Raw genomic sequence first — 19,176 nt, 5'->3', positions numbered from 1 at the left:
CACAAATGGTATCTGTAGCACTATTGTGGGGATTCACTTAACTAGCATATTCTGCAGAAGCCAAAATTTTCTAGCAGTAACACCTGCTAAAGTTTTTAACTTAAGTATCTCGTAACTTCCAGTGTCTCTCATCTGTGTTATATATATTAAAAAAAAAGTCTTCATCAAAGTGCTTAAAAATTTATTTAAAAATTGAAATATTTGGAAACCTTCTGCAAGGGAGAGACTAAAGGATAAATGAAAATTTAGAGATTTTGACATGAATTTAGTGCTTGTTCAGTGTATACTCAAGGAGTTTAATTTGTAGCCTTGATATTTAAATATAGTCTCTAAACTCCAGTGATTATCTCATACCCTGATTTCAGTGTTCAACAGCAGAAGAATATCCCCACAAAATGTCAGTTTTACTCTTTTCCACACTGGAGCAAACCCAAACCCTGTCAAATTTATGAAGTTCGGGAAGTTTAAGAGGTTTATTATGTTAAGGGAGCATAACTTCCTTCATAAAGCCACAAATTCATTCAGTAAATTAATGTCTGCCTTACGAGTCTCTAGGGAGAGTACAAGCAGTGTAAGGCACGCCCTCGTCATGGATGAGGGGGGAACCGGCCCGAGCGACAGACCATGGGAAGGCTTTTAGGAGGGCAGGGAAGGGAAGGCTGCGGTGGGAGCAGGCTCCGCCGCTCTGAAGCTGCTGGTGGGGCTCGGGTGCGGGCTTCCATGGAGTCCGAGCTTCAGAGTGCTGAAGAAACCGTTTGTTACTCTATCAAGGACCTAATAAATTAGGTCTTGGGAGAGGGTTGATGGTTCAAACAGATAAACAGGAGCACTGCTGCTCATCCTAGATTCTCCAGCTCTCTGGAGCACAAGTCTTATGAGGAGTGGCTGAGGGAACTGGGGTTGTTCAGTCTGGAGAAGAGGAGGCTGAGGGGAGACCTTATTGCTCTCTACAACTACCTGAAAAGGGGTTGTGGTGAGGTGGGTGTTGGTCTCTTCTCCCAACTAACTAGTGACAGGATGAGAGGAAATGGCCTCAAGTTGCGCCAGGGGAGGTTTAGATTGGATATTAGGAAAAATTTCTTCACCGAGAGGGTGGTCAGGCATTGGAACAGGCTGCCCAGGGAGGTGGTGGAGTTGCCATCTCTGGAAGTGTTCAAAAAATGTGTGGATGTGGCACTTCAAGACATGGTTTAGGGGGCATGGTGGCATTGGGTGGACTTGATGATCTTAAAGGTCCTTTCCAACCTTAGTGATTCTGTGAGTCTGTTTTTGTCAACTTGCTTACACGTCACAGTTGAGTAATAATTGCAAAGCAACAGGTATGCTGAGGCTGCCCTTGTGCTAGCCATGTCTTTGCTGTCAAAACAAGCAAAACTGAACCCTAAAGGCAAACCTCAAGCTTGTAACTACTTGTGCAAGAGCAGACTTGCATCACTATTGTCCTCATTGCTTCACTTTCTGTTATTTTTCAGCTTCTTGTTTGTAAATCACTCTGGCACAGAGAGGAGTAAATGGGGCACAGTATGGATGTAGCAGCACATCTTTAGGTGTGCTAGGCCCTAAAACCGAGTTCATAGCAAGGGTCCATCTCCCTGAATTCTGTAACTCAAAGGTTACTCAGCGATTTTGATGTTTGGCAGTAAAATACTTGGAGCCTTATGTGGGACAAATGTGACTGAAGTCCATACACTGATGAAGACATGAAGACATTCCTTCAAGAAGCTCACTTGGGATGCGGGTGTGAAGTTTTAATTAATCAGGCTATGGCTTGGACCTGAATCAGCAAAGTACTTTGATTTGAGAATGTGCTTAATTTTAAGTGTCATGACAAATAATAACATGCTTCAAGTTCCTACATGCTGTCCTGAGCAGAACTCTCTGTACTGACACTGTTTAAGAAAAAGTGTGGAAAGAAGTTAGGAAATGTTTGTGTAGTGAAAGAAGATGAAGGATTCAAAATAAATGTGTGAACTGCAACAAAATTCATGATCAGTGTTACGTGTTTGCATCACAGAAAAAATATCTTTCCAAAGTATATCACAGGTGCCTATTTCTAGGAAATCATTTTAAAAATGAGCTTATAGCCTGCAAGTAAACTGGCTTTAAATGGTATTTATTAGTGGCTATTAAACCATAGAAAGGAAGGTTTGTGCTATTCATAGGATTTGTTTCTCCTGGGAAAATACTGGGTATAGGGCATAGGGAACTATGCCTGCTCCCCTCTACCCCTACTCCCAGTCTGTTTCTATTTTCTGAGGGAAGGAGGAGACAGATAATAAAACTGGTGTAAACTACTTCTGCGTTTCTGAAGCTGCTCAGTATTCATTTTCAGATGACTGAGAAGTAACGCTGTCCCAAAAATATAATTTCCATCTACAGTACAGTTTGACTGAGTCTCAAGTATGTATTTATGTTGATGATAGAAAAAGAAAATATAAAGCTGATTTTGATTCAAATAGTCATAAGCTTGAGAAGTGTGGCTTGGGCTAGCTTGTTCTTCTCAGATTTAAAGAAGCAGTTTACAGTATGTCGCCAATAGCCAAGTTACTACTGTTACTGGTTTGTAATGTTACTTCTCCCGCTTCGCCTCCAGGCATTAGTGCCTGTTCTAAGCAATAAGGCAAACCATACATCCTGACCAGGTTGTGTTTCCCAAGATATGGAGCATCACATGATGAAAAATAAAATGGAAATTATGAAAGGACTGATGTCAGGAAAAACTCATCTTCACCTTCCCACAGTTTCAGCAAAGACTGACTTGCATCAAATATATGCTGATAAGGAAATACTATTGTGTGACCTATGCAACACAGGAGGGGGAAAAAAAAATAGAAAAGGCAAAAAAAGCATTCTGCTTTTGTTCAGTTTTCGTCTTAAATGTAAACTGGTAGTAAATTGCATTATCAAGAAAGTAATTAAATACTTAGTGTTCCAAACATAATATTTTTATTATTTCATTTTCCTAAGCATTAAAAGGTGTTTAAAAGTATTTTATGTGCAAATTAATATATTTTAAACAGTGTAATTGCTTTGCCATATGAGAACATGAATTTCTAGGAATTTATATTTTGGGTTTATTAATTTCAAAGGCAAGACGTAAGCTGTCTGTAGAGTTACCAGAATTTTGAATCATGTAAAGCGATGCTTCCAGAGTACAAAATAAGGTTATTCTGTTGAATTACCTTTTCAGTGTGTTTCCAATAGATTGCACTTCTCTGTTGCCTTGAGTGTTTGATGTGAACTGAACTCATATTATAAAAGGTGTCTAATTGTTTTCAGTTAGATTAGTACTAATCTCAAAGGATAGCCTCAAAAAGGAGTATGGCACAAGTCATTGGGATGTGCACCTATACCTATGGAAACAGCAATAATACGAGCTATGTCCCAGAGAACACACAGCTTAAGTAAACCAAGGCTTGATTTCAGTTTAGGGCCGACTGTGTACAGAGATGAATGATAATCAGTTGTTGGATAAGTGAAGATGTATAATCCTGTCAATAATAAATGACTTCGAAGGCCCTGGTCAGGGTGAGCTCCTTGCTGTGTGTCATGGCAGTGAACCAGGTGTGCCAGGCAGAATAGTCTTAAGTATGGAGCTAAAACCAAGGTAGAACAAGTGAATTAGCTCAAATGAAAAGACTGAAGGGGGAAAAACAGAGTGTGAAAGGGAGAATGTAAACTTCAATGTTTCATTAATATTTCATTAAAATGCTTTGCTGTGTATTGCTAGTTCCTCTTTTTGTAAACACCGGCAAAGTGTAATAAAAATGTATTAAATAAGATCTGTTTAATATTTATGTTAACTATCAGCATTTGTTCAAACACCAAATTGCCATGTAACTTACTTATGAGAAAATTAAACAGTAAAATGAAGATTTTTCATATCTGGAATAATTGCAAGGAACCATTCAAAAGATCTGCTGCCAATAATTTCTGAGAGTGTCTTTGGCCATGGATTTGATTAGTAAATACATCTGGGACAGTGATCTGTGTCTTCATAAACAGTCTTTTTAGCGCTGTCTTCAGGGTTTTTTCTTATGATTTTCCTCTTAGCAGAACTAAATTACAAATTTCAGTGTTGTTCATCCTTAAGTGTAAAGGGGAGTGGGGGGAGAGAGCTCTGTATTATCACAGTACAGTGTCTTATTTGTTAAGTCACCATCCCTGGAGGTATTTAAAAGACACATGGATGTGGCGCTTAGGGACATGGTTTAGTGGTGGACTTGGCAGTGTTAGGTTAACGGTTGGACTCAATGATCTTAAAAGTGTGTTCTAACCTAAATGATTCTATAAGTCTATGATTCTACTATTTGCTTTGAAATTCAAGGGCTGTTTTTGTATTTTGCAGACAAGATCCTAATTCCAGGGCAGTACTACATGCCATCTTATCACTGATTATTAGGTAGTCACATCAGATTCATGACACTATGAACAGGGATCCTGCTGAACCTCTTCTGCATGGCCTTCATCCAGACCCCCAAACTGAGCTGAACTTCTAGAAAGCAAGAAAAGACAATCTTTTATATATAAATAAGCAAGTAAGTGATTTCAGGTGTTATTGAAAACATCAAGGAGAACTTTCTTTTGGTTTGCCTTTCCCCATGCACTCTGAAAAATGAGACACCAAAATGATTTTTTGGTATTTTGTTTTTGCAAGTAGCTTACAGTGGTTTCCCAGCGTAATCAGACTTTGCATAAGTTATCTAAGAGAAACAGTTAAACATTAGAGGACGGTGAACGTTACTGATGAAGGACTATGTAGGTGTAAGGAATTCTGTTGTTGTTGTTTATCTTTTCTAAATTTCTTCCTCAAACTCTGGAGAAAATGGGGCTGAGAACAAAGTTTATATTTGGGAAATTATTGCCAAATTTGGCTGCGAAACTGGTACTGTTGTTTAATGATAATAATCATAGCTTGTTACAAGTGAAACAGCTCTTTTTAATTGAAAGAAGTTATGCAAGTTTATTTACTTTCCAAATACGACATGTTGTTGGGAGCTGTGTTTAACCTCTGCTTCTTCCATGCTTGTCATTAGCAATGTTGTAATGTCAGGTAAGTGAACGTTATGAAGAGCCCAGTTCATTCCCCGCTGAAAGCTTTTGGGGCCTTTCCATGGATTTGAGCTGACATGGATCAGCCTTTATCTGCTAGTAGACTTGAGATCTATTAATTATTATTATTTATTCATCAATTCTCTGAATGCAATTTTAAGTTGCTTGAGTTCTCCCTTCTAGTCTTTCTACACTTTTGACAGGTGACCATGATCTTTAATTGCTTGCTTTCTCCTTTGTTAAATTCTAGCTTCAGAGTCGTGTTGTTCAAGAAATGGTTAAGATCTTAAAAGCCAAAGAAAGCAGCTATTATCCTGCTTCTCAGGATGTTTTCAAGGAAGTAGAAGATGCTAAGGGTAGACTGAATGAGATGTATATTTTGTCTCTGTTTATATGTGTGTGTTACAGAATAATCTGTAATTTGTCTTGACATAACAGTGTAAATCATGATGGTGAGATACATCAGGGCTGCAGGTGAATACACATGTTAAATCAAGCTCCTTTGTGTGCTGAGCTGGCTCTTTTTATACTTCTCCTGTCATAAAAATAGGTGAGAGATATAGCAGTAGGAAAATCAATTAGTATTTGAGTTTTTTCAGCATAATTTTTGATTCTTTAGCTGCAATAAATCTCCAGATAGATAAATTCTACTGCTAAAAGAAATTAAATAAGGCAGTTAGCAATAAAGAAATATTTAGCTAGTACACTACTTTGTATATAAAATTAAACCTTAATGGAATATAATAAAATTCCAGCTTCTTCAGTTTACGAGATACTAGGTCTGCAAACAGCTTACACTCACAAGTATTGTCTTCCCTATTTTACTCATGGTTAACGATCACTGTTAAAGTTTTGAAATAAACCTTAAAGTACTCACACTTTTCTTCCTTTTTTTTTTTATTCCCAGTGTTAAAATTTTGATTTCTTGATGGAAATTATTATTTTGTATTGGTGAATTGAAATATATTTAAGCAGATTTTCTGTTGATGTATGACTAGAGGAAAGGATTGCAACTTCTATAGTTCATCAGGTGCCATTACTTAGCAGTCTACAGTGACAAGAGTGCAAGAGTTTTCAGGTCTCTTCTGAGCTTTCAAGGCCAAAGATGTGTAGAGTACCTACCAGGCAATGGGAAGACATTATTCACAAGGACCCTGCCAGCTGTAGAGGCTGGTGTTGCTCTGCAACTTTCACTTTAATAAAAGTTTTGAGCAGTAAAAGAAGAGACTTGATCCACATTGAAGAGAGACCAAGCCTAACTGCTTATATGAGTGTGAATCCTTCCCATGTCGTCCCATGCCAGCAGCAGCCCAGAGCACGCCTGTTGTGCCTTCTGCTGAAGGGCAAAATAGCACAAGCTTCTATAATCTGTGAAAAGAAATAAGTTGTCAGTGTTTGTTAAACATCCAGCTTGAAGCAAACGTGGAGTCCTCTTCCCCTTTGACGAAAAACACCAAGTCACTGAACATAACACTGGAAGGTGCAGTGGAGCACACAGCCCTTTCCGGAATGTCAAAATGCACTTGCCTCTTGGTGCCAGATTAGTCAGGAATATTAACTGATATCTTTTGACCTCTTGTGATCAGACCTGGCCTGTCCAGCGTACACCATCTTTAAAATGATTGCAGACTTCAGACTATTCTTCTTTTATTCCAAGCTGGAATTTCACATTTCTGTAACCTGGCTGTCTGCAGTCATTCCTGCTACTCCTCGGTCTGGTTGGTAGCAGTGAGAGGAACAACAGACTGATTATAGAAAGTTGTTAAGCATCCGTAACTAGAGAAGTGGAATGAGAACCATCCTATCCATTTGCAGAGCCTCTTTGTAGTTTCATAAGCAATCTTTGGCTGTAACGTGCCACTAAAACCTATGTATCTTTATCTTTAAAATAAATAAAGCATAGCTTTGCGTTCCTCATTGAGGAACCTTGAGGCTAGGTTAGTTTGGGAATGATCATAGAATCATAGAATAGTTTGGGTGGGAAGGGACCTTTTAAGGTCATCAAGTCATCATTTTGCCCCTGTACTCAGCACTGGTGAGGCCACACCTCAAATCCTGTGTTCAGTTTTGGGCCCCTCACTACAAGAAGGACATTGAGGTGCTGGAGCGTGTCCAGAGAAGGGCAGTGAAGCTGGTGAGAGGTCTGGAGAACAAGTCTTAGGAGGAGCGGCTGAGGGAACTGGGATTGTTTAGTCTAGAGTAGAGGAGGCTGCAGGGAGACCTCATCACTCTCTACAGCTACCTGAAAGGGGTTGTGGTGAGGTGGGTGTTGGTCTCTTCTCCCAAGTAACTAGCAATAGGACGAGAGGAAATGGCCTCAAGTTGCATCAGGGGAGGTTTAGACTAGATATTAGGAAAAATTTCTTTACTGAGTTGTCAAACATTGGAACAGGCTGCCCAGGGAGGTGGTGAAGTCACCATCAGTGGAAGTGTTCAAAAAATGTGTGGACGTAGCACTTCGGGACATGGTGGTGTTGTATTGATGGTTGGACTTGATGATCTTAAAGGTCTTTTCCAACCTTAATGATTCTGTGAATCATTATCCCTGCAATAAGCAGAGACATCTTCAACTAGATCAGGTTGCTCAGAGCCCCATCCAGCCTTAGACCTTTCTAGGGATGGGTCATCTACCACGTCTCTGGACAACCTGTGCCAGTGTTTCACCACCCTCATTGTGAAAAATTTCTTCCTTATACCTAGTCTAAATCTACCCTCTTTCAATTTAAAGCCATTGCCTCTCATCCTGTCGCAACAGGCCCTGCTACAAAGTCTGTCCCCATCTTTCTTAGAAGCCCCCTTTAAGTACTGGAAGGCTGCAATAAGGTCTCCCTGGAGCCTTCTCTTCTCCAGGCTGAACAACCCCAACTCTCTCAGCTTTTCTTCATGGGAGATGTGTTCCATCCCTCTGATCATTTTTGTGGCCCTCCTCTGGACCGAATCCAACAGGTCCATGTCGTTCCTGTGATGAGGGCACCACAGCTGGATGCAGGACTCCAGGTGGGGTCTCACCAGAGCAGAGTAGAGGGACAGAATCATCTCCCTCGACGTGCTGGCCACGCTTCTTTGGATGCGGCCCAGGATACAGTTGGCCTTCTGGGCTATGAGCACACATTGCCGGCTCATGTCCAGCTTTTCACCCACCAGTACCCCCAAGTCCTTCTCGACAGGGCTGCTCTCAATCCCTTCATCCCCCAGCCTGTACTGATACTGGGGGTTGCCCTGACCCAGTGCAGGACCCTGCACTTGGCCTTGTTGAACCTCATGAGGTTCACATGGGCCCATTCCTCAAGCTTGTCCAGGTCCGTCTGGATGGCATCCCATCCCTTAGGTGTATCAACAGCACCACTCAGCTTGGTGTTGTCTGCAGACTTGCTGAGGGTGCACTCGATCTCACTGTCCATGTCATTGATGAAGACATTAAAGAGTACTGGTCCCAACACGGACCCCTGAGGGACACCACTCATCATCTGTCTCCATCTGGACGTTGACAGCTACCCTCTGGGTGTGACCATCCCACCAATTCCTCATCCACCCAACAGTCCACCCACCAAATCAAATCCGTCTCTCTCCAATTTAGAGAGAAGGCTGTTGTGGGGGACCGTGTCAAAGGCCTTACAGAATTCCAGATAGACGACATTGGTAGCTCTTCCCTTGTACGCTGGTGTGGTCACTCCGTCCTAGAAGACCGCCCGATTGGTCGGGCAGGACTTGCCCTTGGTGCAGCCATGCTGGATGTCTCAAATCACCTCCCTGGCCTCCATGTGCCTTAGCACAGCTTCTAGGACGATCTGTTCCATGATCTTCCCAGGCATGGAGGTGAGGCTGACAAGTCAGTGGTTCCCAAAATGGGTACAATCTTTCCCTTTTTCCAGTCTCCAGGGACTTCACCTGAATGCCAGGACTTTTCAAATATCATGGACAGTGGCTTGGCAACTGCCTCAGCCAGTTCCCTCAGGACTCTGGGATGCATCTCATCAGGTCCCATAGACTTGTGTATGATCATGTCTTAAGCTGTAGCATTTTTCCCTTTTATATTTTTATAGTACTTGTAGAAGCTCAAGATACCGACCTGCATCTGAGACCACTGGAAAAACACATTCAGCTGTTTTGAGAGATGCAATTCCCCAGATCCATAATGTAATCCCACCTTTATTGCACACTATTTGCCTGATATAGAGCCACTCCAATTTCTATAGCATGCCTGCACAAGTAGTAGTTCTGCTGCAGGAGTTTTGCAATCTGCTTATTGACCAGGGAGCTTCAAGTAAGGGTAGTAAACCACATAAGTAGCTAATAAATAAGTGTTAGTTGATGCGCAGTACATCAATAACAAAGACATGGATTTAATCTGTTTGTTAGTTTTCTAATAAGCACCATAACTACATTTTAGATACTTTCAACCAGCTTAAATTATTAAGTTTGAAGTTGAGCTGAATAGTCATCAGCCGTACCATTCACATTCTGTGTATTTAAGAATGAAGTATGTTTCTTGCCTGTTAAAAGAAAACTATTCTTCAGAAGCCATATTACCTTTTCAGGTTGGGTTGTTGCTCCTTAGCCCCCTCCTGTTGGTATAACTTTGCTGCCTCTTTTCTTACCGTGTTTCTTGGTAGGTGTTTCCTTTTGTGAATTGCAAAGTGCTGGTAAGAGCTAAGCAAACCAAGAAGATAGGGAGTTAGCAAACAAGCTGTGAATGAGCTGCCTTGATGCATTTTCTGTCCTCCTGTCATCAGTAAGATTTCCCCATGCTTCCAGTGAAATCCACTGTTTTGGTGGGAGTATGAGAACTTCTGGATGTTGGCAAGCAAAGCCATTCTTTAGGATTCTGGAGGCACTTCTCTTGGTCCAGAAACAAGAGAATTCCCTTCAAAGCCAGCCTGTTGTGCTTTCTACATGGCCACCACAATCCTCCCTTGGGAACAGCAGGCCAGCCAGCTTCCCTGACTTCCCCTGCCTGAGGGGACAAGTGTGCAGCTTCCAGGGTGACCTGTGACCGGGGAGTGAGAGAAGAGACCAGATCCTCTTCTGCAAGAAACAGCTCCCAGGTCGTGCTTGCAGAAGTAGGAGGAGGCGTGGCAGGGCTGTCTCTGAACCCTGAGAGCACCCGGAGGAGTAAATCTACTTTCTGTGTTACAGGCTTACAGCAGTATTGAAGTGATGCGTGGGTACGGGGTACTGCACTTTTTTCAGGGGAAAAAAACTGTGGCATGAACATCTGTGCACTGGAGGAATCCTGTCTCTGGCAGGATGGGAACTGGGTGCTTAGATCTGTGCTTTGATTTTCTTAGATTTGCTTGGGAAGGAAACTTGATCTGGAGAAATCGTTGTGTTTCCCGTGTCACACAGCACTAACCTATCTGATCTCCCATTTATTTTTACTTTGTCAAACATCTGTTATATATGGCAAGGCCCCATTTGCCACTTCTTTGACTTTGCACCGTTTCCTTCCTCACATGTTTAAGCTGGATCTTAACAGGCTAACTTATAAAGTTTTCACTGAAATTAATCTGAATGCCTGGCAAATTATTGCTCTCTGTTAGAAGGCAAACACTGATGAAGGAAAGAGCCCGTGCCTTCTGATCTCAGCCCAAAATAGCAGGTTTTGAAGTGGTGCCAAAAGTTTTGTATGGAGCCATATCTAATTCTTAGTTTGCAAGGCTGGGAGAAGGAGATGGGAAGAAGTACCGAGGAGGGGTGGCAATGTGAACTAGAAGAATTTGGTGGGAGGGAAATAGAATGAGAACTATGACCAGGAAAAGGTTTTTATTTCCCTCTCCCCTGCCAACCCGACTTGCATTGCATTATAGATGTGAATCTGTAAGAAATGTAAGTTATAACAGTTTGGGTTAAACTGAGGAGGTAAGAACAGCAAAAACCAATCTGTAGTCCCGTCCCCATTCCTGCTCCCAGCCCCCAAAATCTTCTTACATGCAGACAGTGTTATCCATGGATCCTGGTTCTCTTTTTCAGGTTGTTCATGACACTGTACGGAGTTATACACAGGCACATAGGTGTCCTAAGCTTGATTCTGGATTTGGGGTAAGCCCTCTTCTGCTAATGTACTAAATGAAAATAGGTAGAAGGGCTTGTGTTGGCACTTCTGTATGTGCTGGCACAACCACGCTACATGAGATTAGTACCCAAAGACTATGGAAGTGTTATGACAAACAGGTAAATATGTTTCCAATATCACTTTTATTGGGGAAAAAAAGACCCTTTACTCTGTTATTTCCTGAATGTTCACTGTGAAAAAGATGATACATAAGGGCCAGTCTATCTGGTGAGATTTGTAACAATTTTAAAAGATAACATGTATTATTTTTTGTGTTCATATGTAAAGTGGAAAGTAACTTTATGACTGATGTCATGACTCCATTTAAAAAAGTTACTTTTAAGAATTTTTTTTTTTTTGCTGTTCATTTATTTACATTCTAGTCTAGGTTGTATCTTTCACCAGAAAATCTTGTCAAAGGAGAAACTGAAGAAGCATTGGAGCATGTGAAAATAGCTAAAACTACCTTAAAAAGCTTTAAGGATTCATTCTCCAGTCACAAAAACAGATTGGAGAGTTACTTCACCTGTGGCAAGGAATTTAAACCATGGGATTTCAAATCTGAGATGTTTTTTTCCAGATTTGATATGTTCCTCAACCACTTCTGAAGACTGAGGTATTACTTATCATCTATGTTGCTGGATAAATATAGTATCTGAGAAATATGGGCTATTCTCAGGTATACAGACAGCAAGACTCATGTTTCTAATATCCAGAATGCAAAATTACATTGCATAGGGCATATTAGGAGTGTTGAGTAGGATGCAAACATTGCATGCTGTGCAAGGAACAGACTAGTATTAGCTGTACGAAAAATGACAAATATGTTTCCTAAATCCAGCCCTTCCCGGGGTTTTGAAAGTTGCTTGAGTAAAGTGCTACTCTTCATATGTAGCCCATGGCTGGGACTTTTCTCCTGAGCATGGTACCTGCATCTGTTTTTTTTCAGAGAACTAAGAAAGAGTCATCTGTTTATAGCTAGAAAGAATGTGGTGGTTTAGGCTAGTCCTTGGATGAGACAAAATACTCTTCACCTCTCCTCTTAAGTCTGTGCCAACAAGCAAGAAAAGATGAAAAATCTGAGGTCAGGAAAGGAGGGTAGAATATTTTTGTAATATTGTGGTTAGCGTAGTTGTGTAGGGTGGAAGCCATCATAGCTTCTGGTTCCTGCTCCTGGGGCCTTTTTTTATGCTTTTGTGAGCCTGGAAGCTGTTGCAGTAGGAGTCTAGACTGGCTGATGATTAGGCTTCCCTTCTGGGAAGTGAGAGATTCGCTGTTGGGATGTGAGCTGGAAAATTACATACTTTAGCTCTGCAATTATTTAGCTAGTGTGCCTCTTCATCCCACTCCTTCAAAATACTATCAGAGAGTAAGAAATCCAGTCTTACAGTGTCTGTCTGCCTACCAGAGCTATCTCTGAAAGGGATTTGGGGTCAATGCACTGGCTCTTGGCTGTCCGTCGACAGACAGACGGTTCGAGGTGCTCTGGCTGGGGGATAGCTGTAGATGCTTAGGAATACTTAGGATGCTTAGGAAGCCGTAGATGCTTATCCTGTGCCAGCAGTTCCGCAAGCATGGCTGCTTGCGCCTGTCGGGAGCATCACGTACAGCCGCGCCACATGAACTAACTCTTGCTGACAGCCTTGGCTCTTGACCATCAGGTGGTCCCACAGAGAGCCCAGCCTCGTGCAAGCCGGTCCCTTCAGGGTGGGAGGGCAGCTAAGTCTTTGTAGGTGGTCGTACGGAGCCTCGGGGTCTGCAGCCCCCCAGGAGTCTGCCTGGGGAACCCGCGACTGGTTTGCTCCCGAAGAGAATAGGTGTTGCACCTTTCTAAACACACAAGGAACCAGTTGTTTTCATTCCCTTGGGGCATAAAGCAATTACTTTGTTCAAGTGAAATCAGAGACTGTAGAAATAAATTTGGCACATGTTAAAAAGAAGGTTAAAGCGGGTTCAATTTTTCTCCTCCGAGAAAGATTTATGTTTAATTTTCATAGCAACCTTTAGTGTTACAATAATAAATCATGTGTTTATACATGAAAATATGTGTTTAGTAGTACTTGCTCTTTTTTATCTAGGCCTTTCTTTAACTTAATCTGATAAAATTAAAATGGAGCTAAATTTGTATGTTCTGTGGGACAATTTGTTTCCACTTGTTTTTTAATCCTGTAAGTGACTCAACCAGCATAAAGCCTTCCTGGAATTACCTGTGACTCCTCCACTTTTTTCATATTAATTATTTAAGATGGCACAGATTTTAACTTCTCATTCTGCCAAACCAGAAGAGAGAAGGTCAAATGAGGCAAAAACCATCTGAAACGTCTGGTTTGTTACTGTTTTTTGTAGAGGCATATCGTTAATGTAATTTTATTCATTTGATCTAGGAAATTTTCATTAACATGTTGGAATTTCAAAAGCTGGAAAAGCTGGAGTTTGATGGAATCAAGGGGAAAATTTTAAGCGAGCAGGTTTGCAAAATGAATGAATAGTTTCTGGAAAGCTGTGAAGTTTTTAGACAATGTATGAACCTTCAGATTACAGTAACATGGTAATATTGCACCTGGCGCATAGGCATTTGTGCTCTTATTTCCTTGTTTATTTAAAAGTGTCTGTGAACTTGGAGGTTGTGAAACTGGGAATTTTATAGTGCTGAATGGAACTAGGCATGAGACAGGCTTCCAAAACAGCTGGGTTCAGTGTCTACCACTTCTTTAAACCAGAAATTCATTTTCTGGATGCTTTCGTCTGATCAGATGACTGCATTATTTAGAAGTGCCACACATGGAGAAGCATTCAGATGGCTCTCACCGAAGAATTTGAGTGATTAAAATAAATTTAAGTGAATAAAATAAATTTGGATTAAATGAAATGAAAACATTGCCCAAAATTAAAAAAAGAAAAAAGTTAATTATTGACATACAGTACACAGAACTGACAGTCAGTTCTGAAAGCATTTTTCTCTGGTAGGACATAATTTACATACAGTTCTGGTGCAAATAATAAATCAGTTGATTCTACTTGAAAGATAGAGGTTTTTAAAATGTTATATAGTGATGTCTTGCAATAACACTTAACACTACGCTTACTAGCAGTCATGGTATGTGTATCTGATAAAACAGAAAGAATGTTTATTGCTGTTCTTTTCATAGATGCTTTTTTTGGGGTCATTTTCAAGATTTTGGTGTTAATTCGTAACTCTAAATATCTGTAAACTCAGAAGACGGTGTTTTCTGAAGGATTTAATCCGCTTTTAACGTAAATGCAAATAAAGAAGTACCCTAGCGTGTTAACACAGCTGGCCAGCGCACTCAGCCATCACACACGGGATTCAGTCACCTCAAATAATCTACATTAAAACCCTACTTTTTCTAATTTTTTTTTTTTTTAACGCTTACACCCACCCTTCCCCACCCCTGCCCAAAATCCTCAGGCCAGCTGATTTTTCTAGCTGTGTCCCTGCCATTTCCCCATGCTCCTGACCCCTGTGTACCCAAAGCCTTGCTGGGTTGCCCAGGTGCAGACAGCGAGGAGGTGGGCTCAGCCTCCCGGTGGGTGTGAGCCTTGCTGGTGTTTGGGAGCTCGGACCTTCTGCGTGGTGTTTTTGGCAGCACGGTGAGGAGAGAGAGCGCTGCATGTGCAAGGAACACGTATTTTGGGTACGGTGTTATTTTAACAGGCAAATTTTCTGAAACAGACACAAATCTTATTGCTATTATTACAATAATATGTATTAATAATTACGTAATTATTAGCAGAATATAGAAATTTACTGTTTTATTAGATGTGGCAGGAAATACAGTCTGTGTGTGTGCGCACTGATTTTTCTTGCAAATATGTGGCTTAATCTAAGTAATTAAAAATCCATAAAAATGCTTGTAAACCAGATTTGAAATAAATGAATGGTACAGGTTTAGTTCATGCAGCAGCCTTTCAAAGTCGTTAATGTCTTTGGGTAAAATCCTGGTACTGCTTTAAAATCCATAGCAAAGCTTCCCATGCCTTAAGGTCAGGATTCGCTGTACTCTACTTCTAAATTTCATTGCTCCTGATAAAAATCCCTTACGATTCACACTAAATTCCTGCTAATCCCTGCACAAAGCTACAAAGCAGCCTCAGGAAGGAGAAGTGAGCGGCAGTACAGACTTGCTGCTGCTTTGCTGTTGTTGTTGTTGTTTTTTCCTTCTGAGGCAGCAGGATGCTCTGAAGCATCTGTGGGAGGTGCGGTTTCAGGACACCCCTTCTCAGGTCCCTGTGTAGTTTGGTTTTGCCTTTACCTCTGTGAAGGATTCCCTGCATACTCAGTCCGTAAATGTAAGTGTTGGTGAGACGCTCGAATAACAGTTTTAAGCTGCTAGGTGAAGTACAGCAATTATCATATTTGGCCAGATGTAGACTGTAAGATGCCTTAAGCTGATCCATTTCAGAGGCAGTGGTTCCTTCCTTAGTCACTTGACTGATTTAGCACAAAAGCAACCTTTACAGCACATTTCTGAACAACTATTCTGCCTTGTAAACTTGTTGACTTTCCAGCTTATTGCCAAGTAAAAGCATAGCTGACGAGTGTTAGTTTTCACATTCGAGCCACTCTTACTCATGTATGCAGGCTGAGTGTTGACAGGAGAAGTACGAGTGGAATACCAAGCACCAATTACTGTGCTGTTTTAACTGTCATCACTAAAATGTTTTTTTTTTTTTTTTCAGGTTCTTCAGAAACTATTTGCCTTTGGGCTTTACAATACTAATCAGGAGCTTTATCAAACAATAACTGTCATCTTAAAGCTAATTGGTTTGTCACACGCTTCAAGGTTCATGCTGTTCCGTGTATGATACATGAATAGAGTCCAGATATTTCAAAGAACAAGTTTTACGTGCTTCTGAATAGGCAGTGTGCAGTATATGTTTGGTTAATGTCTGGATTGAGCAATGTCTGGTTTGTAGTGTGACTGGGGGTCCGCCCCAGAGAGGACCAAAGGATGCTTAGCTTTTAGGGCACAGCTATGGGCTTAATGGATTTTTGATGTGTTAAATATATAGCTTTTAAATACATATCACAGTCACAGAACTAAATCTGAATTTCTTTATTGGCTATGGAGAAGTGCATGTAGTCCATCCTGTTGTGTTTTGGGTACATGTGTGTGGTTTTGTGCAGTATGTTTAAAAAAAAAAAAATGCAAAACACACAGTAGTTGGGGGCAGAGAGGGCATAGAAAGGAAGATTCTTAAATAAACAAGTTGATTTGATATGCCTTTCCAAAGATGTTGGATTTTATTTAAATGTCCAGGTTGGCTATTGGTACTTATATTTTCTTTTTTCCAACTGTCTTGCAACAGAAAAGAGACGCAGCTCAGCTGTAAAGAAAAAAAAAGACTATTTTCTCAGAGGTCATCAATGTTTAACGTATTTAACAAAGGAACAAGTGTAGATTTACATGTCCAAAAGTCCTCATCTGTGAACATGGTTAATTACCTTGAGTATTAAGAAAGTACAGCTCTGGTATAGAAAACGAAAAAGTTGTTCTGTTGCCTAATACATGTGGTAGCTGCGGATTCTTAAGATAATCTAATTAAATGTAACAATGAGTCAGAGTCAAAAGATACTGTTTACTGAGTGAGTTGACTTCAAGTGTATGAGTAGCTGAAGATGATGCTCGTAACATCCTACTTAATGATAACATGCAGAGATAATTTGGGCCTGTAAAAACTTGTTGAGAAGTTCTTTGTTTAATGGGAGTGTTAATAGTGTCAGCATAAAAGTAAGGAGTAATATTACCTGGCATAGATGGCTGCCCATCTTAGCAAGCTTCCTAAACAAAATGTTTTAATACTTTCCGTTCCTTGAATATTGGTATCATTAGCACACACACGTATTGATCTTAGACTGTTATTTAAAAATAATCTGTATTGCTAAGCAAATCCTTCAGTTATTAACTGAGTTGCTATTAAAAAAAACCAACAAACCAAAAGCATCACTGTTAAATAGCATTGATCATTGCTCATCAGTTAAAGCATTACTGAAAAACTTGAAATGCAAAAATCTCAGATGTTTGTTTAGTGACCAAAACAAGATATGTATTTAGCACAACTATACTGCCCATTAGCTTTTCTTCCTGTTGGAAAGGCATGCTTTTTATACTTTTTTTTGTTTGTTTAACATTACAGGAGTTTGAAGACGACTATACTGAATTTAAAGCCAAAACTGTGTATCTTGACGGATGTCTTGCCTCAGTTCTTTGTGTAGGAATTCGTGACTGTTCAGGGTTAGAATCCATGTCCAAGGTCAGGACCCATGCACATAAAACTGTTCTTCATTTCTTAATGCATAAACCTGTATTTTTAATTGCTTAAATTATACTTTATATCTGGGTCATCTATTTGTGAATTGAATGCCGTGGAATACTGGCTAACAGAAAATAATTTGGCAGTTCATTCTTTTGAAATAAATGTAATTTTGTGGTGTATTTCAGCCGCAGACTCAAACAGAGTCCTTCAATTCTATTCTCATTTTAATGGTGTTCCGAATACAGGTTCTTTCCAGAAGCTAACCCATAGCTAAGGCCACATCTAAAATGTAATTCAAAGAAACAGAGAGATTCCCTGCTCACTAGCATTCTGTATTTGCACTTGACTGCACAAGGCATGGAGAATCTCGTGGATGGCAGACGTGTCCAGGCTCTCCATCCAGTGTAAAGTGTAGTTAGCCTGGGTAGTTAGAGCATGTTTCTGCAGTAGATATTATTCTTAAGCAGGAATAACTAAAATGTAAAATTTATTAGGAACAGTTCTTCAAAATACAAGTTAGGAGTTGTCATAGGTAGAACCTCAGTAAGTGATGTCGTGTTACTAAGAAAGAGGTAAGTACATAAGATGTTCAAACGGGTGATTGTCCTGAAAGGCACAAGGAGAAATCTCACTTTTCATCACCCTTGATAAGGCCTCCAGTGGGGTATTGTACCCCGGTATAAGTGTTACAGTTCAGGAAAGATAATCTGTTGATGGTTATTAAGGCTAAAGAAGAAAAGACAGAGAACAGACATAAATCTTCAAATACGGTAAAGATTTCTGCATACAGGAAGGGAACAGGCTGTTCTTTACATCCAGAACATAATGAACTTAATTTAACATGCAGAGTAATGAACTTAATTTGAAGTGCAGAAGGTTGAATTCTGATGACTGGGAAAACCACTTCATGCCAAATGTAGTGAATCGCTGGAATAGATTGCTAGAGGAGGTGGCAGGCTCTTCATTACTGAAAAATCTTTCAGGGAGGGCTAGAAAAACGTCTCTTGGAAATGGCATAGGTATAGCAGACTTCATTTGGGGCAGGAACACGGACTAAATGCTCTTTAAGTCCCTTTTAGGCATACATTTCTATGACGTCATATACATCACATTCAAACTGTGTCAAAGTACTGCAAATTAGTTGTGATAAGTGTAAGGCAGTAATAATTAACTACAAATTTTGAGTAAATGAATTTTCCTTAAGTTGTCACCTTTGGCATCGTTAGAAGTTAAATGAGTATCTTGCATTTAACGCTGGTATTTACCCTGTTTCTTTCCAAACTTTTCGCATGGAATTCAAATAATACTGACAGTATTAAATCTACTCTTTCAAAAGATGGATAACTTGTTTTAACTTTTAAGCATAGCAAGGAGAATGGAAGATTGCTTATCCTTAGAAAAATCACTTCTGCTTGCCTCTTGTTTGGTAATTCTTTTACAACAATAGGCCATTTTTTTTCCCTCAAAAAATTAACATGCAATTAAGACTTTGGATTTATGTGAGGCACTGGAGGGAGAGGCTAGTGACTTATGAGAGAGGATATATCTGGAAAAAGGGGAGAAAACACACAGTTTAGAAACATGCAGGGTAGGATTTAGAAAGTATCTAGAGTGTGGGGTATATGCCTGGATCTAGAAATACTGATTCCATACTTCCTAGGATCTAAGATAACCTGTCATTCTTTAGAATTCATCTGTTTAGCACAATTTAAGTGCATGTTTTGAAATATGTGTTCTGTTTATCAGCACATGGCACATACTGGTAGTATAGCTTGTTACTGTTCCAATCCTTG

General features: G+C 40.2%; 1 protein-coding gene across 1 annotated transcript in view; it reads left to right on the top strand.

Moving 5' to 3' along the window:
* Positions 1 to 624: 624 nt before the first annotated feature.
* DNAH11 (dynein axonemal heavy chain 11) overlaps positions 625 to 19,176 on the top strand; it is a gene marked incomplete at its 5' end in the record, with an annotated part of 158,846 nt that continues 140,294 nt past the window's right edge. Inside the window, 9 exon segments of the mRNA XM_081996498.1 lie at positions 625 to 753; positions 5,303 to 5,424; positions 9,096 to 9,225; positions 9,229 to 9,316; positions 10,243 to 10,310; positions 11,023 to 11,091; positions 13,489 to 13,572; positions 15,806 to 15,925; positions 17,264 to 17,361. Coding sequence (XP_081852624.1) covers positions 625 to 753; positions 5,303 to 5,424; positions 9,096 to 9,225; positions 9,229 to 9,316; positions 10,243 to 10,310; positions 11,023 to 11,091; positions 13,489 to 13,572; positions 15,806 to 15,925; positions 17,264 to 17,361 — 908 coding nt within the window.

This window comes from Phaethon aethereus (assembly GCF_964289735.1).
Source record: "Phaethon aethereus genome assembly, chromosome: 2".
NCBI lineage: Eukaryota > Metazoa > Chordata > Aves > Phaethontiformes > Phaethontidae > Phaethon > Phaethon aethereus.
This window is presented reverse-complemented; position numbering and strand designations above follow the sequence as displayed.